The 24,494-nt window shown below is 36.9% G+C and overlaps 1 protein-coding gene across 1 annotated transcript; it reads right to left on the reverse strand.

The window, feature by feature from the left end:
- Nucleotides 1-1,242: 1,242 nt before the first annotated feature.
- Nucleotides 1,243-24,307, reverse strand: SYCP2 (synaptonemal complex protein 2). Its single transcript, XM_030963430.1, has 46 exons — nucleotides 24,225-24,307; nucleotides 23,429-23,473; nucleotides 22,664-22,804; nucleotides 22,292-22,420; nucleotides 21,025-21,129; nucleotides 20,439-20,463; nucleotides 19,667-19,752; nucleotides 18,740-18,828; nucleotides 18,170-18,204; nucleotides 17,424-17,566; nucleotides 17,293-17,345; nucleotides 17,034-17,079; nucleotides 16,752-16,847; nucleotides 16,321-16,381; nucleotides 15,617-15,765; nucleotides 14,733-14,807; nucleotides 14,128-14,286; nucleotides 13,325-13,424; nucleotides 12,643-12,761; nucleotides 11,703-11,763; nucleotides 11,552-11,609; nucleotides 11,214-11,350; nucleotides 10,823-10,920; nucleotides 10,473-10,591; nucleotides 10,212-10,242; nucleotides 9,865-9,929; nucleotides 9,702-9,759; nucleotides 9,286-9,315; nucleotides 8,988-9,043; nucleotides 8,436-8,484; nucleotides 8,145-8,319; nucleotides 7,690-7,760; nucleotides 7,137-7,316; nucleotides 6,229-6,412; nucleotides 5,571-5,812; nucleotides 5,285-5,455; nucleotides 4,997-5,161; nucleotides 4,529-4,619; nucleotides 3,853-4,017; nucleotides 3,441-3,568; nucleotides 3,156-3,250; nucleotides 2,975-3,074; nucleotides 2,493-2,551; nucleotides 2,098-2,176; nucleotides 1,650-1,706; nucleotides 1,243-1,311 (listed from the first exon to the last, which is right to left on the reverse strand). The coding sequence occupies exons 2-46, from the start codon at nucleotides 23,450-23,452 to the stop codon at nucleotides 1,243-1,245; spliced, it is 4,428 nt and encodes a 1,475-aa protein (XP_030819290.1). The 5' UTR covers nucleotides 23,453-23,473; nucleotides 24,225-24,307.
- Between the last annotated feature and the right edge of the window lie 187 nt (nucleotides 24,308-24,494).

Here is a 24,494-nt window from a genome sequence, read left to right on the forward strand (position 1 = left end):
GCACCTGAAGCCTGGGGTAGCTCTGAGTGGCTCCATCCTCTCCGCGCTCTGATCCTTCCTCAGCCAGCCCGGCCTCTGCTCTGCTCCTGGGAAGGCACAAGCTGTGACAATTCCAGAGCCACTGAGCCCTGGCCCTCAGCACTGCCTGCCTGCTCTGGGGGGGCTGGGGAGGTGTCTGGACATCCCTGGGCCATGGATTCCTGCTGGAATTTGGGATCCCACCTCAGAGGGCACATTCAGCTCAGGGGGGCTGTTCTTCCTCCCAGTGGGAAAGGGAAGCAGGCTGGCAGTGCACAATTCCTGTCCATAACTAAAAACAAGGCAGGAGTATTATTTTTCCCACATGGCCTCATTGTAAGAAAGAATTTGAGCCTTGCAGTGCACTTTTAAAGCCTTGTACAGTTTAGGGACAAGTCCTGTTTCCTTCAGATGAAATTCAATCACAGCAGTGGAAAGAAAAGTTTAACATCTCAAGGAGTCCATCTAGTGGAGATCACAGTGAGCACAGGCTCAAAAACCCAAACCACACAAAAACCAGAAGCTCAGAAAACATTTGTACAGTGATGTAAATGGGATGAGTGGACCAAATCATTTACTGGAAATTTCAGTGTAATTATTGCCAGAGAAGCAACACAGCCTTGTGGCTTTAAAATTCTTACCCAAAACATTTGCACAGAAGCTTTATCTGACTTCTTAATGATTTAAAGCAAAATAACAATGATATTGAGTAAAAAACCCAACAGACAGCATCTGTTTTTCTCGACTTGTTTAATAGAACTATTTGCAAGACAGTTCCAACACAAGTGTTGAGAGTGTTCTCTCAGAAAATCCTACTGAAGTCTAACACCACAGACAAACAGGACTGAGATCAAACCAGGTGGTTTGGTCCCTAAATAATTCCTGGCTTGTATTCTGGATCAAAACATTGATTCAAAGTGAAATTCAAAGCGATTTCTCTGAAATTCAGTTAAGTAACCTATAAATTGTTAAAGAATTATTTAGAAGTAGCATTTGCTAAAAATAAAATGGCATATTACATTTTAGCAGACTCAGTAAAATAATTCCAAATCTCACAGGTGAGTGGGTAAGTCTTATCCACACAGATTTTAATATTTTTAAGGAAAATATACTTTCATTACAGTAGTGCCCTTGAGTGTGACCAAAAAAAAAAAGGACCATATTTTCCATTCCAAAAGTGTTTATATTCACCTTGAATTTCAGGAAAGAATCTGAAAAATCACTTCAGAATTCTGCCTTTGATTGAAAGAAGGTCTGCAATCCCCTGCGAACGTTACACAGCTCCTCTTCTTGCTGTACAAAAAAAATACATTTATCACTTTTATCACATTTATCACATGCTTTTGAAAAAAGGCAGATTTTATTTCATGTATTGCAATCCTGGAGCACTGTACATGCTGCTTAGTCTATCAAAGATGATACTTTTCATCATTAGGACAGAACTAAACGAGTCCATCCACATCTCCCTGTGGCTCCCATCACTCAGGTAAGGTTTTAAATATAGTAAAGTCAGTGACTTTGCATTCTGATTAATTATTTTTGACAGGGGACTAGAAATCAAAATTTTAGTAATTTAGTGTTCAACAGCAAAAAAAAAAAAAAAAAAAAGAGGACAAGATAAATTTATTTACCATTTCTTTTAGAAATTTCTCTTGGAGTCCTTTTATGTCTTCTTTCAGCAGATGCATCTACAAAAAGACACTGAATGCATCTCCTCTGCTCTCAACTGCCACCACATTTTCAAGCAAACAATGATTTCCCTAAATGTGTCATAACCAAGAGATGTCTAGGGAAAAGGATGTTTTAAATTTTTTCTTTCTTGGATGAGTAACACCAGTAAACAAAGTAATAGAATTCAGAAGAAGTCCTGAGAACTGCACACACCTTGCAATGGGTGAAATTAAGGCATAAACACTGGATATTGTGAAATGAGGGGACATTTTATGGCAAAAGCTAAAACAATATTATGGAACATTAATATAATGCTGAGGATAAAATCATCAGGAAAAAAGTCAGCGCTGGTATCTGTGGGTACAACTGAGGAATTATTACAATGAGCAAAACAGAAGTTCACCATACCTCTGAAGTAAAAATATTTTCTTCACACCCAACAGAATGGTAGATATTCTTTTCAAATGAAGTTTTAAGAATCTGAATTCTAAAGAAATAAAGGCAGTTTAAACAACTTTGCTACAGAAGAACTTGCTACAATGAGCACAAATACATCCCATTGTTGGGAGTCTATTTGCATTTAAAGCATGGATTAATATCCCCATCATTGTTACTGCTGGAACAGTCCCTGAGGTATGTGGAGAAATTTAGCTGGAGAATAATTACATGAACATTTTAATCTCATTTTCTCATCAACCATCTCTCTTTTATGGAAGAAGTTGCAGAGAGAAGAGAAGTTGTGCTCATCTCCCTCAAGTGAAGAGAACAGAAATCTCATCCCAGGATTAGTGAACCCTACTGACCTCTGCTGCTCATTTTTCATGTACACACTAAAAGTGTGGGAATGCTTTTTCCAAAAGGTCTGGAAAGAAAAATATTAAGAGATATTAATCAATGGAAACTGATTTTCCAAACTAAAAGTCACTAATTTCTACTATGAACAAAATGGCAACCACAGACTGAACACAGAAGGGGCAGGAGTTACACAGCCCCCACAGGAGCTGGAAAAACCCAGCCCATTAAAGCACTTGGAGGAATTTATTGTAGGACAAAAACATAGAGGAGTTCATACAGTGGATACATGCAGGAAAACACAGAGTGACCTTGGGATTCCAAGACCATCCTGACACCCCAAATGCATTATTTGAAATTTGACACAACTAGAAGCAAAAAGGTAAGGGCTTTGAAAATCAACATTAATGATATTAAGTTAAAGATGGTGTGAATGATCTACAGATTCCAAAGAATTCCCTTTTACCCATGAGCAAAGCACTAAAATACAAACCGAGAATTCTTTTTCCATGCTTTTCAGGGACTGAGAATCCTTTTCAAATTTCTCAAGCTCCTCAGTGAGAGTAAAATGAAATTTGTCCAGCTGCTTGATCCTACCAAAACAAACCAGGTTACTTGCAGAAGGTATTCACTGCATTTCAAGGATGTTGTAACAGAAATCTGCCATGACTGACCTGCATTCATGGAGTTGGTAACTCATGGTGGCCAAATGCTGATGGGCAGCTCTCAGTGTTTGCTTATTAAAATTATCCATTTTCCGGGAGCGGTTCTAAGAGGGTGTTTTAACATGAAATTCAGATTATTTACACTTTATAATAAAAAAATACCTGCAATATTCAGTACTGTAACTGCTTAATAGCACAACAAACCCCCTTTAAAAAATGTAATGGTGTGGTGCAAGCCAAGCTGTCACCCATGTGCTCGTGTACTCCCCATGAGATGCACATGAAGGGTCTTGCCTCAATTTTCTTGGTAAATTCTTTCTGGAGCTGCTGACAAATGCTGATGGTTGAGCAATCAGGCTTCCAGAATTCTGCATCCAAACCAGACAGGTCATTTGCAGATTGAGTGGAGACACTTTCAGACACTGAAGAGAACAAAAAAATCTCAAATTCAGTATTATAAAGTCCCCAGTCTGAAGTTAGGCACCTTTTGTTCTACATAAATTAATGTCATCAATTAGATTAGAATCCGTTTATATTTCCATATCAATTTTCTGACTTTTCATATGGATCCAGTCTCTAAATATTTAGCATTTTTTATTCTTTGCTTTAACATGTAAAATGCCTTTTTATAGATATTCTATTTCCTTGTTAAACCTTGAATTTGTCACATTATTTCAAACCTTTGCACTGTCAGTCCATGACCAACCTCTGCAAGTAGCAGCATCATCTGCTGCTTTAAATAATTTTTTGGGCTGTAAATTTATTCTTCTCCTTCCTTTCTTTTCCTCCTCTTTGCTTGTTTCTGCCTCATCAGAGCTGCCTTCTGTGGCACTGTGGTAAGTTCGTTTGAGGAATGTTGGTACACTTGGTCCTTCAACAAACATGGAAACAATGCTGAATTTTAGCATTATTTACAACAATGAGACAGGAGGATAAACAAGATTTTATTGACACATTGGATGCAAACTCTAGGAGGATGTATCTTGGCTTTAAAACATGAGAATGATATAGAAATTAATAACCATCACATTTATAGAGGGCATGTTCAACTGAACTCTGACTGATGAGCAAGTCTGGGATTTTTTCTGATAAAACCATTATCCCCATTGTTTCCCAGTATCAGTAGAAATGTCTCTAACTTTTTATCTGGAGCACAAGTAACTCTTTACTAAAGCTGCATTTTGGAGCCTGATTTTTAGTTTTTTGGGATAATTAAAACAGCAGAGAAAATGAGAAGAGTAAGAAATTGAGTAGTACTGAAAACATATCATCTATAAGAAGATTTAAAAACTTTGGCCATATTATTATGCCAAATAAAACATTTTTCTTAACCTTTATGGCGACACATAGGAAGTCTTTTGCTTTAAATTAAATGTCTATACCTGACTCATTCATGGGGCAATAAGGTTCTCTAATCCAAGGCTGTACTCTATTCCTGCTGGAAGCAGACAATGGGGATGGTGCTACACAATCCTAAAAGAAAAGCCACTGATTTATTTATTAGCTTCAAAATTAAATTGCTTTTAGAAGTGTCCATCAGAAACTCACATTTATGTTGTGAAAAATGATTTATTTTTTATTGGAAGTCACTAAGAAAATATTGAATCCCTGTTATATTTTTAAAATATGTATTGTAACTGATCTTGTTGGGATATAATTCTTTCACTATACCCAGATGATGAACAATTATCTAATTTATCTCCAATATTTAAAAATTAACTATTAGCAGGTCCCAAAATCTGTGTTAAATACTGAGATGCATTTCCCTTAAACTTCAGCACGTGGAGAGGAGTTAACAGAGATGCCAAGCTGCAGCTCTCTTCTGGAGAGCAAGGAATGCACTAACTCACCTCTTTACTTTTAGTGAGAGGTTTGGTGGGATCCTGGAGTTTGCTTTTAGCACAAATGTCTGAAAAGCAAGACTGGGGACTTGAATCCTCACTGTTATTCCCTGTTTCCAGCACAGCTCCCTTTGCATGTTTTCCACTGTCAGCTTTATATGCTGTTGAACTGAGCTACACGTTGAGGGAAAAAAAATCATTATTGACAGGAGATGTCCCTTAAACATCTTTACTTGTAAGCTGATAAAGCAAAAAGCTGCAGGTATCTTCTGAAGAGCAAAGAATTCAGGAACATACCTCTTCCTTATTTTTGGGGATAGGTTTAGTGATATCCTGAAGCTTCCCTTTAACAGAAAATGTGTCTGAAATGCAACGCTGGAAACTTGAATCTTCATTATTATTACAGGTTTCTGCTACAGCTCCCTTGGAATTTTTGCCACTGACAGTTTTATATGTGGTTATTCTGAGCTGCACATGAACAAAAAAACCCCAAGCATTATTGAGAGAAGAAGCAAGAAACAGTTGCCAGCCAAATGGAACAATTTCAGTTAAAACAACTCTAGAGAAAGGTTAATGCTCTTACCAATGATGCTTCAGTTAAAACTGGTGAGAAGCTTTTCCTTCCAAATGCCAACTTTGCTGTCTCAGGGGATTCAGTTACACCCAGGCTTTGCATATTCTTGTTTTGTGGACAGAAATTACTGGGAGAGGATCCTTTCTCAGAATTCAGCATTTCCCTGTCTTCTGGTGATGACTCCTGCAGACCAAGTGACCTCTCACTGGAGCTGGGCTCTGGGCTGGCACCTCCTGACACCCTCTCAGCACCTGGGGAACAGTTCCTGCACTGTCAGCACCAGAGGGGGAGATACACAGGGGCAGCAAAGCCCCACACTGCTCCCTGCCCCAGCCCTGGCAATTTCCAAGTCTCAGATGTGTGGAATTTGGCACAGGCCTTGCCACCCTGTCCCTTTCTCCCTCTGCCACAGTTTCAGCAGTACCAGATTTGTTCTAACACTGATATAATGTGTCTCTGTATTACCTGATGTCAAAGAACTGTACCAACCTACAGAAGTGTTAGTGACATCTAATACAACTCCTTAAATTCTGTGAACAACTGGAATTATGGGATATCTCATTTTAAAAGCATGAAATAAATGTAAAATTGTACTGCTGTGATAACCCTCAATTAACCTCCACCCCTTGTTTCAGTACTGTTAGAAATTAGAAGTGAAAACACCTACATCTCATTGTCTCAAGGGAGGCAGGGCTCTCAGCTGAAGGCATTTCCAGTTCCCTCTGCTCTGCAGAATTCCTGCATTCAGCCAGTGCTTTCTGCACATAGCTATCCACTCTCTTTGGCTCCACAGGTACAGCCTGCAGTACCTTTGGCTGCTTGTAATCCTTGTTTGGCCCATTCATATGTTTCTATCAAAATACAAAATTATATAAACATCTTTGTAACCACAGTGTCCATAAAAGCTGATAAAGAGAGATAGAGATTTATTATCTATGTACCATTGATCAAGCAGAAGGGCCATCAACAGAAGTACTTAAATCCATAGGCAGATCAGGTTTTCCAACATTAATAAACACTGAATTTCTTTAACTCAACAAAAACTTCTATTCTTATGAACTACCTAACTACTGGAGGCAATCACTGATGTTTCAGGATTTAATGAATCAAGTTTATAAACCTTTTCATATATACTGACATGTTAGGGTAAAACATTGAAAATGTTTTAGCAACAAGTGTTCCTTTGCTAAAAATCCATTTGGATATTCAGCAAATGTATTGACACAGCATTACCAGCACCACATCAACTCAACAAGATTTGGCTCACTAAACCCTCCCAATTTAAGGACATTTTCAAAATATTGTCACATTTTCAGAATACAGCACACAGCAGAATAAATCTCATCAATAGAAACCAAAATCTATTATGACTAAGAAGATTACTTAGGACTGATTTTCTTAGCAGCTCAATACTCATCATTAAAAAAGGGGCAATATTAAAAGAAAATTAAATTAACTTCTATTTGCTTATGTTGGGCACTTAAAATTCAGGAGTACCAAGTACAAAGCAGAGCAGAGTTTACTTTGAAAAATGTGGCAGGAATGGATTTTTAATAATCAAGTGGAACTGCACACCTGTATTTTGGATTTCTCCTCCTTGGAGGTGCATGTTGGAATCCTTTCTTCACTCTCAGACTCAGAACTGGAAGGCTCTCTGTAATTTTTTGTTGCTGCTGCTCTTCGAGGGAGTTTTTCTCTGATGGATTTTATCATCATTTCATCCATTTTTGAATTCTGGGGTTTACATTTATTTATCTTAGGAAGAATAAAATCATCTTCAGTAAACAAGAGTGATTAATACATACATAAGATAAAATGGCAGATACTTGGTTTGATTACTTGAAATTAAAAAGGTTTAAAAAGCTTTTTACCAAAGCTCAGAGAATCCAACCATCAGTGCACTAAAAACAGCACCCAATGTACAAAAGCATTGTAATTCACTCCTGACTGAAAAACCAGCTAAATATTATATGAAAAGAATACACTACTTGAAAGGAATAAACTGTATTTAACAAATGATCTGGGAGAAATGTCACATATTTATCAAAAATTATTTTAAAACAGTTTCTGGGGGGAACAAAGAGATGTTTAATCCATATTAAAATTCTACTTACAAATTTACATTTACCTTTTTCTCACTTGCATTTTTGCCTTTAGCTTTTTCCATGTGGAAAGCAGGTTCCAAGGATTTTTTTGCTGCTACAATACAAGAAGGTTGAAAAATCAGGAAAATACTCAAATGTTTGACATTAGTTTCAGCTGTAAAATAACAGAATCACTTTCATCTCCACAAATTGACTGATTCAGTAACTGCTTTGAGCCCATTATTTTGAAAAAGACATTTTTTTAATTGACAGCAACTTGTACCTGTCCCATCCTTCCACAGTTTTCCACATTAAAATGCAGAATTTATGTAAATTGATCTTTATAAATTATTAGAACTAACTTGAAAATTCTTTATGGTTGGAAACAAGACAACAAAAATATATGGCATTTGCAACACAGCACATGCCATGCTGTGCACTTTGTATCTATGGACAAATTAGTGCAGCATTCTTCAGAAATATGAAAAAAAATTCTTACTTTTGTATGTGGTCATTGGTTTCCCTGATTTTTTACTTCTACTGTAATCAATAATCTGGGCTTTAGGTTTCCTCTTGGATTCCTGAAGCCAGCTAATCTCTGTCTTGCTGTCATCCCCTCTGTTTTCTGTGTCTGAGTCACTAAAGAGATGCTTCTTGTCTCGATTGTTTCTGGTCTACAAAACCCAAAAAAAGTTCTTAAGTTATTAATTTTTATACACAGCCCGCTTACATAACTGGAATTTAGGGCAGGAGGACAAGCTGTGCTGATCCATAAAAATCTGAGCCTTACCTTTTTTCCTCCCTTCCCTTCTGTGCTGGATTTATTGATGGTTGTGTTCCTTAATCAGAGAAATAAGTCATCTTTAAACAATACATTTTAAAATAGTTGTTCTAAAGCTTTTTACTATTCCCATGATATCTGGATTAAGGATTCAAACAAAGGTACCTCCTTTTGTTTCCAATTATTTTGGGATTACCTGTTCACCTTAAACCCTAAAGGTTGTGTTTGTTTCCCAATTATCAGTAGGAATACACAGCAACAACAAAGCCCTTTCCAGGAGGATCATTAACCAAAAACCATCCCCCTCTATTCAGCACTTTCTCTCCCTGTAGTATTCCATGAGGAGAATGATTTCCTTCATGGAACTCATCCTTTCTTTTTTATCACCTTCCCAAAGGACCATCCAGGAACAGCCTAGGAGAACACAGCAATGTTTATTGTTTAAAAAACCAACACAGCCAAGATATTCTTGTCATGCAGCACTCCCTGGAATATTGTGACTGCCTGCTGGAGAGTGCAGGCTGTTCCAGGATAATCAGCAACCAAAACAGAACATCCTACCCTTTTTTGTTTGCCTCTGTATGAACACTCAGTTCAGTCACACGCAATTCTTGGATCTAAAAATGCAAATAGAGAAGAAACAAAGGAAGATTTTCAATGGTTACAAAATCTGTACAAAATTAAACAGGCCACCAAGCCAGTAACTGCTAAGGAGGTTTTTTTCCTTAGTTATTACACTCAGTAATTAAGGGTCATTAATTTCTATCTTAGAATTTATTTAATAGAGCTGACAGTTAAAACCAACAGCAACTGACTGAAGCTTTCAGGATGTCAAAGCAATACAAGAGTTCCCACCCACCTTCTTCACAACCTTCCCCAATTCACTCCTCTGAGCCACAAGAAGCAAAACCATCTTTTATCATCATTAGATTTTCTTTTTGCTCAAACATCTGCACAAAGATGTCTTTAAAACGGGGCTTAGAAAGATGCCAATTACATTTTCAGGATAATTTAAAATAATGAGACTCCTAACACACTGTTTAATTCTTAATTCAGGGAAAAACATCATCATAGCCTGAAGTGGCCAGAATCTTAAGATAGAGTCTATTGTTCAATATTTTAGAATACTGGAGGTATTTACAAGGTGAAATTTCTCCCCCACTTAGTTCACTGATATAATTTGAATTTTCAGATCTTAATTATATTTTCAGTACAACATTTGACTGGTTTCCTTTCTATTCTATTCACAACATATAAATTTCAGTTATTTCTTACTCCAAGCTTGATTGTAGGCTCATCAAACCCGCTGATGTTAAAGTTGTAGACATCATCCCTGTCAAACAGGCAGAGATCAATTTTGTGACTGAATTACTGAAAATTTCACAGAATCAGGTGTGGGGAATCAGAAACTGTGTTTGAAAATGTTGTAACTACTTACAGAACATGACCAGCAGTTATATTAAAAAAAGAAGCAGTTTTCAGAGTCCTGTCCTGAACTTCTTCCTATCCATAAATGAAAAGTTAGCTCCTCTGTCAAATTTGGACTGTGCATTCATTCATAGACACTGTCATCTCAAAAAGCAACTTCTTCATCATGAAGATAATCAGGTTGATTAGTAACAGTTCAATGTGGCAAACCATATCTGCAGTCAATGCATAATTAACATTAGCATCTACAGATACTTAATATTCAATGGTATTTATGAACTTTCCCTTTACAGCTATTGACTTCCACCATCTATGTACATATTAAAAACAATTCCAACAAAAGCACTAATGTGTTACCTTGGAGATCCAGGATTTATTTAAATGTGTCCTAAAAATAAAGACACATTTTGTTAAATGCTAATTAGAATATATGCATTAGAACACTGCCTATATAAAAAAAACTCATCAAACCCAGTAAATTTATTCATGCATTTAAATACAACATCAAGTGACAGATGGATTAAAAGAGCCCAGCCCCTTTCATTTGTCAGCATTCAGGGGTACATCACAGAGACAGCCAGAGGCACACAAAACCAGCACAAAAGGTTCACATTGTACCTGTTAAAGCCCAGGGAATCTCTTGCTTTGCTCTTCTCATCACTCTTGTCTCTGTATCTGTCACTGATTTTACTGATCAGTGTTTTGGCTGCATCTGCCATTTCTTTAGACTTTGGTTTCTATAAAAACAGTTTAACACTCAACATTCAACAGAAGAACAAAGCTGCAAACAGAACTTCAGGTTCCTAAGAACCCCCTAAACTTCATTAAGTGTCTCTTAATGGATTAAATTGCATTCATTTGAAAACCATTTTCCCTTGCATGACAGTAAACCCAGCAGTTTTGAAACACTGAAAATTGGACAATTCTCTTAAATGCAAGTGAAAGAAACAAATGTAAGATACTCTCACTGTCTTTGACTGTTTTGGATTTGCAGTCTCTTTTCTGAGGAGAACATCAAGGTCCTCTTGTGCAAGATCAGAATGCAAAGATGTGTCAGACACTCTGGCTGAAAGAAATGTTTTAAACCATGGTTCAGTGGTAGTTTCAGTATTTTTCCCTTCTGTATTTAACAGTTTGTGTTCCAAATGGCCAACACTCTGACTCCTCCACTGAGGATGGTATCAATTTAATTTTTAATATTTGTTTATCTGGAGAGGTACTTCAAAAAGCTGAATAAATGCTTTTTGTGTCACAGCCCTTTCACTACCAATAGTAATAAAGGGAAAATCAATCATCACTGCAAGTTAATTTCTCTGAATCTATTTTTGAGAGTAACAGTTGACCAAGTGTGACCATCACCTGGATGGGATGCACGTGCCAGTGACAGATTTGCCTTTTGCTTGTCCCCAGTTGTTACATTCTTCTCAGAAAGAGGCAATGTTCTTTTTTTCCATGTTTCAGTTTTATCAAAAGAAGTCTCCAAAAGACCAGGCAGCCTAACAAAGACAACACCATCCTACTGTTAGAACTTGAGTCTTAATTATAATAAAAATGTATCATAAAATAGGAAAATTATTATAACTTAGAGATATCAAAGCATTTTACATTGCAACAAAATATCAATTCTGGTAATGCTTGAAAATTCTCCCTTCAAAGTGAGTGACAACAATGACTTGGAATTCTTTTCCAGTACTTACAAAGGTTTGTTGCTTCTCCCAACTGGCTGAGAATCAGGAACAATATCTAACACTTCATCTAAATTAGAAATTAATTTGGTGTCAATTATTATGGCAAAAGAAAAAATTAATTTTAAAAGTAAGGACTATCAATGCTTGTAAAATTACTTGCCTAAAGTTTGCTTTTCTGTGGGCTCTTGTACCATTTTTATGACTTCTTCAGAACGCATTTGCTACAGTGGAATGACACCCAAAAGGAAATATTAGTGCAGGACCATAAGCACTACAACCTCATAAACTTGTGCTTTCTCTAATAAAACATGACTTCCTTGTTCTCATTTCATGAAGTGCTGTTCCAGTACTTTCCCATGTATTTTTGCCTCATTCCTGGTATCTGACTTCCTAATCTGGTCTGTTTCACAGAATTCATTGTCTGCAGTGCATCTCTGCCCACTCTAAAAAGCACAGTAAGTAACACTGCCACTTACAGCCCATAAAAGCTGAAGAAATGCTCTAAACAAAACATTCTGTACATGAAAGACTTTTCCAAAGCATGGCTGTATCAAAAAATGCTTCAGAGTCCCATAGTCTGGGGTTTGACCTGAATCTGAACAAGGCAGACATTTACAATATTTATCTATTTTTGCTTTATAGTAGTGAAAACCTGACCAAAAATGTACTAAAAAAATCAATGCTTTAAATGCTGCAAGCTGAAGACATGAACATTTCACAAGCACAGCTGAGTGTATTCTGTGTTTTATGACTATTTCACTACTGCACAATCAATTAGAAATTATTGTCTGCACCTTTCTCCTATTATACACAAAGGAAGAACTGAGGTTCCAGAAATAGGAAGTTAATTCTGGAGTCAGGACTGATGAGTGAATGCAAATTGGGCCTAATTTTGTTAGAGTTCAGTCTGACTTTAAACATGTTAAACCTGAATTTCAGAGGGCAAGAAAATATAATGCAATAAAGTAAAACATACTATTTTCTAAAAGTTACTTGCTTCCTGTAAAACTCTAGCTCTTTAAAATATGAATTAGGAACAAATTAGAATAGAAATGAATGTTATTCTAAGAAAAGGACTTAGCTACAGAAGACATGCATACTCCAGGAGGTTCCTGATAGAAATTCTTTGTTCTGCTCTCATTTATTGTATCACTCTCAGACCTGTTAGTAGAGCTTGTCATTTCCAAAGGCAATTTACATCTCCCTTTAAAAGGAGTGGCTGAAACAAAACAGAGATGTGTTAGAACTCCATCAGCTCTCCCATTACAACAGGACAGTTTTGCCCACTATCACAGCTATTCCACAAACTCCAACAAAAGCTGGTTAGTTTTGATACCAGCCCCTTCTGGACCTTTAATAATTCCATTTATTCCAACTCTGCTATGTGGAGATTAAGAGCTCAATGATTATGGATGTCTGGAGGCAGAAGCAAAGCTTGTTACAGGCTGGCTCTGGTATAAAATAGTTGGTTTCTATTTAAAGACTTCAGTGTAATATATTTTGACTGAGTTTTCAGCAGGCTCCAGCACCAGCAGCTGCCTGACAGCAGCAGGAGAAGTGCCAGGTGACCCTGAGCTGTTGGGAAGGCAGTGCACCACTGTCCCACACTCTGTCTATGGACCAGGAGCAAGTGCCCCTTAAACATTTCAAGTTTGAAGTGTCTGCCCAGGAGATTTTATCTTTCTCCTTTTCATTCCAGCTGTGCCAAGGATCACAGTTCATGTCTGAGTTTCAAAGACCATTCACAGTGTATTTTTATCCTGAAAGCACTTGCAAACTTACACGTGCTGACAAAAAAGAGTGAAGTCCTTGTGGACACACTTGTAGCTCCAGGAACACGCACAGATGCTTCAGACACTTTCCTTTTACGGGACGGAGTTACCTTGAGGAACAGAAAGAACTTGACCATAATACACTGATTTAAGGATGACAGCACAAGAATTCAGAACATTTATTGCCAAGAGTCTCTTGTCCATTTTTGGAGCGTCAGTTGCTACTGCTGCAGGCATCAAGGCAATGTGATTTTTATGCAGTTATATTTCTACAAAATATTTTTAAACTGAGATTCATGGGTTTTGTTTTCTAAATTCAATGAAGTATGGGCAAATCCTGTTCCTTGTTCACCAAGGGATCCCCTGGAGATTCTGCAAAGCTACAAACTAAGCAAAACCAGGTTTATGAACACCCACTACAGCACCAGGAAGACACAGTAACTGTTTCAGTTTGTAGCCCCTCCCCAGCAGTCCCTGAGGCCATACTTGACTTTTCCATACTGGGCCATCTGAGCATATCCTCAAAAACTTCTCTTTAAAGAGAACTCTCAGAGCATCGTGATCTAAAGATCAGTAGCAATTCCTTTTGATTTCTGTCACATTATTGTAGTTTCAAAATACTAACAAATTTTTTAGCAAAAGGATTTTTCTAGCTTAGTGTCCAGTCATAAGAAAAACAATCAAACTTTTATTACAGTACTAACTATATTCCAACTGTCAAATAAGAAGTGGTTTAAACTATTAAATACTACAAATATTTAAACTGACATGCATTTTCTCCCTACTCCTCTTTTTTTTGACAACCCTACTTACCTTGGAGGAATCACCTTGGAGTTTTTCTTGACTGTTACTTTTACTCTGAGTCCTCAAACTTCCAGGAGATTGCTGAGCTTTGTATTTACTGAGTTTCTCCTTCTCCTCTCCAAATTTTTCTTTGAATCCTGGTGACAACTGACTTTCTGGTACCATTACCTATAGAATATTTTAATTTCTTTTAATTTGTATATAATATTTGGATTTTATAATGTTTTATTTTTATACAAACACACACAGCATCTTCTTTACCCCAGGTAACACATCCCCCACTGGAGATTCTGTGGAACTTCAGAGGTTACAGACTTTTAGCTTGAAAAACTTGGCACCTTAATTCCTATTTTTCTGACAAGGATGGGTTTTCAAGTAACAATGCACATAAAAGAACTTGCCCTGTGCATATTTGTCTGTTTTATTCTATGATTTGGATATTATTATCTCCCAAAAAAAACAATACATACATACTAGACACCAGTTGCCTGGCTTTAGAGTTATCCATACTTATTAATATTTTAAAGTCCTTGTTTTTACTGTTTATAAATTATGAATAATCAGACTAATTAAACGACCCCAAGAAACCATCTCAGCACACTGAGGCAGAATACCTGTGATCCACTTTCATCAAACACAATGTGGACAGTTGTTTTGGCTACTGATGCAGACTGCTTCTTGCTGAAATCCTGCAAAGGGATTTGTCAAAACAGACACTTTGCTCTTTTTTTAAACAAGAAACAAAATATTTAAATGAGAGATCATAAGTGTCTGAAATCAGACTGCAGAAGAAAAATAGACTGTACAAATTCACAGCAGCTTCATCCCTCAGGAGTTCCTCAGTCAGACTTCAGGACAGAGCAGTTTGTTGGAAGCAGAAAGGAGTAAGGTGTGGCTTGCTAGAAATGTTTTACAAAATGAGTAAATTAATGAGTGTTAATTGCACTGCAAAACAAGACAGCCCATGCATCATTTCTGGAAGTATTTGTAAGCAACCAGGCTGCATTTCTGGAAAATTAAATATGCACAATTTGACATTAAGGTATGGTGCTCTCTTCCAGCCTGGAAATTTTTGTTGCAATTCATTTTCAATGTTGGAATGAAAGAACCATTTCAGGTGATTGAGTCCAGCACAGCTGAGCCCAGCACTACCCCATGTCCCCAAGTGCCACATCCTTGTGTGTCTTAAATAACCCCAGTGATGGGGACTCCACCACGGCTCTGGCAGCCTGGGCCAGGGCTTGACAACCCTTCCAGCGGAAAGATTTTCCTAAAATCCAACCAAAGCCTCCCCTGGTGCAACTTGAGGGCATTTCCTCCTGTCCTTATCAAGCATCTTTCTCAAAGCTCAGCATATGATGAGTTCTGTAGCAGTGATGTTAATGAGAAACTCTTGCTAGGGAGAGATTCCAATAATCACAGCTGGAACTTTTAAATGGCAATGAGACATTGAGTTTGAATAAATTTAAAATTATTCAAAAAGGTGTTTAAATCTTACCTTACATTTATGAAATCCATAAATCTTTATGATCACATCTTTGATTTCCAAGATAGAATCAAAACAGAAAAGAAATTTCTCTCCTTCAAGAGCGCCCACACTCATTGGGCTTTTTAGATCTATTGTTAATAATTTCTTTGAATCTTTTTCTGGACAAAAACAAAATTTGAAAAGCAGCTTCATTTCAATTAAACAGCATCTCATATAATCTTTGTCAACACATAACACATTCTTCAGTTCAGGTACTAAGATTAATATTTTATTTGATTCCCTCTAATCTACAATAATTTTATTAGCAAAAAATTCTAATGCTTGTATTTTATAAATACTTATTCTCTATATTATTAAACAGAATTTTCTTTGAAGGTTACTTACTATAGCTGCAGACAAATTACAGGTATTTACTGTTCTAACAAGTTCAAAAGGAATATTGTTACCTGCCATTGTTTTATGCCTTATTTTGTATTGAAATAACTCTAAGACATAATTATTAAATTATTTTCCTAAAATCACACCAGCATACCCAAAGTGCAGATGTGACTGCAGTGCAGTTTTGTCCCTGATAAAAACAGTTCCTACAGTATTTTAAGTGAGAATTCTGCTTTGCTAGAATTAAGTCAGTACTTTAAGGTTAATGAGATTGAAATTAGATTGAAAATCCAAGTTAGAATACAGTGAAAGGTCCCATTTTTGAGTTCAAATACCTTCCAGGCTGTACATGTTGACATCTTCTTCTTGTATAATGACTGTTTCCCACTGCTGGTCCTTATATGAAAAACACATTTTGAAAGATAGAGAAGTATTATATCACAATTAAAAGAAATCCAGCGCTCAAAGTCATTCAGAGACAAATTTCCAACTTTTTAAACCTCTGTTACACAGAGTAACAGGAACTTGTGCTTCACTATTGCTCACTATGCATGTGTTAAACTCTTCCCAAACAGCATTAGAAGTCATTACTGTGAAATTATTTGATCTAAATATCAACAAATCTGGATTTTTTTTAGCCCCATCAACACTGGAATGCACATGTAAGTTCAACACATTGAACACAGGGAAATAAAATCTGACACACTCCAAGGAATGTGGATTTGCTGCCTCAGGAGCACTTAGTGGGAGACAAAACTCAGCTTACTTCATCCTCTGCTGCCACATAGAAGGAAATACTTCTGCTGCCCATGTTGAAATCAATCCAAAACTCTTCCAGGTTTTCATCCAATGGTATCTGGAGCTAAAACAAAAAGAATAAGATAAAACAGTAAGAGCAGAGAGCACTGATTACTACCAGCTAAGAAGCCTCATGTTGGTCTGAACCCCTGACAAACTTTCAGTCCGTGCCTATTTTATATTTCTGAAAAAAGGTAATTTTCTTATTTTTATCTCTATTTTTTCTTAACTAGAAGGCAGAAAACCTTACCTCATACTCATCAAGAGCTGCTGATAAACATGGGAATGTAAAAACCCTGTAAGAAAAGGATATTTTTTCAAGTGTTCTGTAATGCTGTCAATAAATTCTGCAGATCTGAACACAGCAAATGGATTCTGTTTGCACAAACTTTAGAGACTTAGAGATCCCAGCAAAGTGATTTTTACCCCAAGGACGTAACGTGAAATTTAATCACAACATAAAATCCTAAAAAAGAAAATATATTAGCATAAAAAAAAATCAGTTTTACCTTCTTTTGTCTCCAAGCATGCCATTCACCTGGTTGAGAAATTTTCTGCAATCCTATTAAAACATAGAAATTTCTTAAAGAATTGTAACATGGAAGTTTCCCTCCCTGGAAATATTCCTCATGTGACTTACTGTCTCAAACTCTGAATCTTTAATTCCTTTAAATGCAGCAGAAACAAACTCCATGGGAAACCACTGGGAGGCCAGAACTCTCCTTTGCTTCTCTGACACCATTCTGCACAGAGCCTCTGTGATGGCCACTTGTGTGTCATAGTCTGCAGCACAAGGTAATTCACACAGGAGCAGATTGAAATAACTACTGAGGTGGAAAATGTTATCAGAAAACTGGGGTAAGCAGTGCTGAACATAACCTAGATCCCACTAGATCCAAACATGCAACCCATAAAGGATAATTAGAAAAAGAACTATGGGAATAACAATGGTTAAACTAGTTAGTTTTCAAAATGAAACCAACCAAACTTTCCAGGACTTTGTCAGAGCCACACCAGGTGTTTAAACAAGAGAGAAATTTTCAAGTTTCATCTCTCTCAGCTGGGAAATTGCTGGATACCAAAGTGATCCCTGAGGGAAGTTCCAGTACTACTACCCATGGCCACAGCTCCCAGCCTCAAGGATTGACTTGTTTTTCATTTTTCCTATTTGAAAACTTTTATTCTAGAAAACCAAAAACTTCCATGAGTTTTCCATACACTGGACAAACAAACATTCCAGGTTGCAGACTGATTTCATGCAGTACTTATATTTTTCAGATACCCTTAACAAAACATTCTGTAGCTTCCAAATGCCTTCTCTGGTTTCTTAATGGGTCTGCAGCTAATTTTTAAGAAGCTCAGTACTAAATTAAGTCCCATGCTCACCTCCAGCATCCAAAATTGTCCTCCCCATTTCACTCCTGCCAAACAAAGGAGCATTTCATCAAAATGTGACAGCAACACAAGGCCAAATAATAAGTTTATTATAAAATCTCAGAGTATAAGAAAAACTGCTGATTCCATGGAACTGTTAAGACTTCCAAGGGGTAAATAGCTCTGGGAGCACTGCTTGGGGACCTGAATCACCTGACAGATACAATTTTGACTCTATTTGCTTTTCTGAAGTGCTGTAAAATGATTTCCAGTGCAAACAGCCCAACCTTCCAGTGACTGATTCACTGTGCTGAAAGCACATCCTTACAAACAGGAGTTTAATTATTGTATGACAACTGAGATAGGGAGAAGCCTGATTCAGACTGGGAAAGAGGAAAATTCAGGCTTCTGATGGAGAATAACCCATGAGAATACCTATCCACAGCCACTACCACTGAGAATTCACAGCAAGTGCAGAAGTTGAGTTAAACAGGGACCAATCTGCACAACAGCTTATTAAAAACCACCTCCCAACTCTGCAAATGATGGAATGCTATAAAAATTATACTGAAGATCATTTACATGACAAGTAACATCTCCTTTGTAGAAAGTATCTTTTTCTTGGAATCTCGAGGGATCTTGTCAAGCAATAAATTCAGTTTTTTTATTACCTAAGAAGAGTGGAAAAAAGGGAATATAAAGTAAGTTTGTTAAACTTTGAGTTATTCTTATTTTGAGCCCTTGTAATGTATTTCATACCACTGAAGAAAGCAATAGGGTTAAGAAACTGCAAAACAAGAAAAGACAACAAATTTTACATGACTTTAAATGGTATTTATCATGCTAAAACACCCTCAATTTCAATAAATTACTTTAAGTTCAATGGGAACAGTAGTTGTTCAACAGTTGTTTCTTATTTGTAGGTTTAAATACAGAAAATCTTCCAAAGCCAGAATTCTGTCTAAAGTAGACTGCTGAGCTGAAGTGTACCTTAAATTAGCATAAAAAGCCTTTCCTTTGGGGATGTAGCCTTTACAAAAGACTTTTTTGTAACTTTCCCTTTCTTTAGAGGGAAAATCCCCTGACAACCTGAGGTTACTGAAACAAACAGGAGAAATTTGGAGATACTGGAAGGAATGCAAATTTCCTGCAAGTGACTAAAGAATTTACAACCAACAACCTTAATCCTATTTCTAGCACTTGTAGAGCTCATTTTTTCCTCTGCTTTTATACAGCTTCCTCACCAGAACTTTAATATCACTGTTTTGGAATTTACTCTTAAAAAAAACCCAACAAACACACAAAAGCCCCACAACCACAGGTCAGTAATCTGAAACACCCCAACATATAAACAACAACAAACATTCCCAGAGAAACATTATACAATCCTTCTGATCCTAGAGCACTACAATATTCTCTTTTTTGTAGCATCTGCACAGTTAAAGAACTGTCTCCACAAAGTCTAACACACTAACCAGGAAACTGCTGCTTAGAAAGAAGGATGTTTACCTCCTGCTGAACATAAATATTAATTCTTGCATCAGTAATGAGGGAACATGTTCTCAGAACAAAGTTTTCTAGTATTTGCATTTTACCTAACAGGAAAGAAAGAAATCAAAGAGTTGTCAAGAGTCTGTTAGGGTACCCCTCATAAACATTGGGAAAGGATTCATTTTCATTTAGAAATGAAATTATTATGAAATGAAATTAAATACAGTGTGTCTGTCTTTTTATAAAGCATTAGTGATATGTAAAACAGAATAGTTAATTCAATTTATAGTAACCATGTTTCTATTCCTGTGCATCACGGTGTAATTCCCCTGGGTAGGAGATTATTAATTTTTTACATGTAATTGGTCAATTCCATAACTCAGCTCTCTGAGACACAACTCAGGTGCTGGAATTTATCTCCCAGGGCCAAGGAAATGAATCTTTCCCTTTGCTCATGACACCAAACAGTCTGTAGGGCCTTTCCCCCAGTGCCACACTGAAAGGGAAGGACAGGGTGACATTCACAAGGACAAGGTCAATAAGGAAGGATCACTGGGCTGTGCTCAGCTAGGACAGGACCTTAGAAGCAACTTTTTTTAGGAATAACTCAGTTCATTTGTCATCTCTGGAACTTATTGTGCTTTTTTATTACTGACAACAGAAAGTTACAAGGAAATCTGTCCACAGAGAAACCCCAAACTAAAGGTGATGCCACAGGAATGAGAAAAGTGGTACTATGTGTGTCCTGAAGAAGACATTTTAAACTCTCATTTCTGCTTTTTAAGCTCACCTTCAGGTCTGCTATCACACACAATCTGCAACAAAAAAACCAAACCAAATCATTTTGATAAAGAAAATATTACAGCATTAAAAAAAAAAATAAATCAGGCAACATGTACCCAAAGGAAGTAATCAAAAAGTATTTAAGATTTTGAAATTTTGTCCATAACAAAGAATCTAAGAGATTATCCCTACTAACAAGTGTGTTTTCCCAAAATTGTATTTCAGTTAAATTTACTTAAATTATTTCACCAATGACAACAATTTTTATTAAGAGAAGAAAACTCACAGATCTTATAAACCTGATTAGCATCCCAATAATGGGGGTAATCAAAATTTTATCAAGATGAAAGATTTTTTGTTAATTCAGCATTTACTGTTACTGGTTTTTTTAAACTTTATTTCATGATGCCAGGCAAGAACAGAAATTAGTATGACTACAGCAAACTGTTTGACCAAAATGATTTATAATCTCTTTCAGAAGTCATTGTAATGTTACCTTGAGAAAGATATTAAATAGAAACATATTTAAGGTCCTTTTATTGCTAAACTAGTAATAATTACTTTGACAAATTTTATTATCAATGTATTTTTACCAGCAACATGATGAAGAAATCCTCAGCCAGAGTTGTAATCATTTCATTCTTTTCATTTCCTCTGAGGACCAAAATTCCTTTTAACTTTTCAAACCAATTGACCATGTAAAGGGAAAACAAAGGTAAATCTATTTTAATAGCCTGGAATGGGACAATGGTTTGTATTCTATTTCAGTAAAACTATACAAACTCTACAATGATTAAAACAACAACAGCAGCCCCACTCTGCTGAGCAGATGTTAGCCCCAGACTGAAATTCTTCACTCAGCCAAACAAAATTAGGTGATTTTAAGGACTTTTTAACACAAAACTGGAGATCTACTTTGACACCCGCCACCACAGACAACGCAGCTGAAAATTGATAATGACTGAATGGAAGTGGGTTGTTTGATGGTGTGAATACAAGCATAAATTTATCACCCTGGTTTTGTTTATTATTAAATTTTGTTTATTATTTTGGGCCCTTGTAATGTAAACCTTGTAAAGCAACAGGCTTCAGTAACTGCAAAACAAGAAAAGACAACCAGTTCTACATGACTTTAAATGGTACTTATGTTACTAAAACAACCTCATTTTCAAGAAATTACATGAGTTTCAATGGGAACAGTAGTTGTTCAACAGTTGTTTCTCATTTGCAGGTTTATTATTATTATATTGTTTATTCATTATTTGTTTATTATTAAAGCAGTTGAGAAGGCAATTGAGTAACTCTCATCTGATGTTGCCATTGATTTTCCCCAGTGAAATCTCTGGGGAAAGCAGAAAGGAAGTTGTGTCTGTTGTTCAGTTTTTGCCAAGTTACAAATTATTAATGCATCTAACATGCAGGTTAAAATAATACCAAATAATTAGAAAATCACTAAAATCTTTTGAAAGAGCAGGTACAAAATCACTACTGTGGGAATTAACAAAAAAAAAAATTAAATGGCACCAGGAAATTCTAATTCCGGAGTCAAAAGCAATATAACAAAGTACATGAAAATACATCTTGTTTCAGTTGCTGTAAGCATATCTAAATTAATGATATACTCCATGATTTGCAAAAGCCTCACTGGGATAGAGCAGCATCCTTTTATAAGGGGTTACATGACAAAAAGCATTTAAATATGAACAATCTTTGTTGCAAAGTTATGGGAATCTCTTAATTCTGACTCAATCAAGGACCAAATCAAACACTGAGCTGCTCAGCACTGAAGCATTGCTTTTGCATTTATTCATTTTTATGTATTTATTGAGAAGTTCACAGATGCTTTATGGTTTTACTTATCCTTCCAACGAGGCCGTGTTTGATCATTGCTGCGAGCCCATCTTCTCCTGCTATGTTCATTTTCTTCCCACATTTCTGAACAGCATTCAGTAAAGTAGAAATGCTTTTGACTTCCTGTTTGTCAAGTGCCTGAAATCAAAATTACAAATAAGCTTTACTGTGAAGTCCCACAAGAACCTGTATTTAATTAAACTGATGCCTTTTTTGCTCTCAAAAGCCACCTTAACTGCAGCTTGAAGGAGAGATTTCATTCATAAAATTTATTTTGGGTTCTTAAATCAACTGCTGGTATCAATCAAGCCAAATGAAAATAATCTTTTTCACCCTCTTCCCAAGATGGTGTAGATGATTTTGATGCAATGATTACATTACCCAACACAGAAGCTTGTCCAATTTGTTGACAAACTGTTTGCTGCATTTGTGAGAGATATGTTCACATTCCTCCGTGGCCAGAAATTGTTCTAAGGATTGGAAATCCTTTTTTCCTGTAGCTTCATCAATTAACTTTTCAAGCTGTAAGCAATATACCAAAGCAATGGCATTACTGTATGTTTAACACTGATATAACACATCTAATTAACACAGATTTGATGCAAGTTTTACACAATCACCTGCTGCACTTGAAGCAAAAGTTCTGAATCACAAAATAATTAAGTGTAAAACCTTAAGTACAGAGCACCCTGTCTAATATGTTAATCTTGCAAATACTTATGCACTGAGATTTTAATTATTTGCTTTAACTGGTTTTAGTTTCCTCATATTACAGCTAAATTCATACAGAAGTGTTTGTTGTATCAATGCCCCTTACTTGGTATATTCAGTATTTTACACTTCTGAGTTACCTTATCCATTTTGCCCCTTTATTCTTTCTAAAATTCTTTCAATTACAACTGGATTTCAACATTTTGATCTTAAGTATCACCTCAGTTGATTAAACTCTGCTGAATGCATATGACTTACTTTCATCAGCAGCAATTTCCAGTTCCTCCTGCTTTCCACCCAGCTGCTTTGCACTAAGCCACGTCAAAAGAAAATTTCTTCCTTCCACACTGCACTGCCACACTAAAGACTTTCCTCACAATCAAATGCTAGTGATTAAAACAATCAATACTCATATCCTGCTCCATCAGCACATACCTGCATCTCACTCCTGGCTGGCATCTTTGCAATTCACCAACCCAGCTGCATAAAAGGGAACAATCATCACACTTTAAAAAGGTTTTGCAAACAAATTGGGATTCAGTCAAAATACATTATAAACTCCAAAGTTTATCAGTGTGTAAGTGCTATATAAATGCTGTTTAAACAGCTGGGGATGTAAGGAAATTTTCTTGCATGGATAAACAATTGTTTAAAGCAAAGGGGAGGAAGGAATGATCAGTTTCATGGCTGGAGGAACAGAGGGGCCTGAGAGGACCCTCAGGATTTCCCAGCAAGGACAGAGCACAGAAGGTCAATGCCAGGGTATTCAGGACAGGCGAGTCAACAGCAAAACTGTATACAGGCCTCGGCATAAAATGGTAAATGAAATAATTTAACACAAATATGATAAATGACACAAAAAGAGTTCTGGATTATACATAAAGTGATGGGCCCTAAAGTGACTGCCACCAGCTAAAAGCAATATCTGGGTAACAGAGGTTCCTGAAAATAGTGTCTTAATACTCAAGGGCAGGAAAAATATTTGTTCTGTGGAACATTTAAGAAAAGCAATGAATCTGTCCATGCTTTGTATTAATTATTTTAGACCAACCAAACCATGTGCAGTCAACAACCTGCAGCTTTGGTCTCCCCATCCCAGACATTATATAGACAAAACAAGTAAGGATTAAAGACAGGGAATTACTTCTGTAGTAATCAACTGGGAACACAGCCTAGCTATTCCTGCACTAAATAACACAGAAGTAACAAATGGAGGGTGATTTTTCATTACTTTTTCCAACACAAGAACACAGGGGCCTCCTCTGAGGCCCGTGCTGGCAGCTCACAGCTCTGCTGACTCCGGCCCGCTCCCACAGCCCTGAGGAGGAATCGCAATTCCCTTCTCCACCCTCCAGGCCCCGCTGCCCGCCCCGGCCGAACCCAGGCCCCGGCACGGCCTCACCGCCCGCCCTCAGCCGCGCGCCCTCAGCGCGGGCCGCGCCCCGCAGGCCCCGCCGGCCAATCAGCGCTCGGCAGCGCGGGCGCGGGCCAATGGCGGGTG

This window comes from Camarhynchus parvulus, chromosome 20 (assembly GCF_901933205.1).
Source record: "Camarhynchus parvulus chromosome 20, STF_HiC, whole genome shotgun sequence".
Taxonomy (NCBI): Eukaryota; Metazoa; Chordata; class Aves; order Passeriformes; family Thraupidae; genus Camarhynchus; species Camarhynchus parvulus.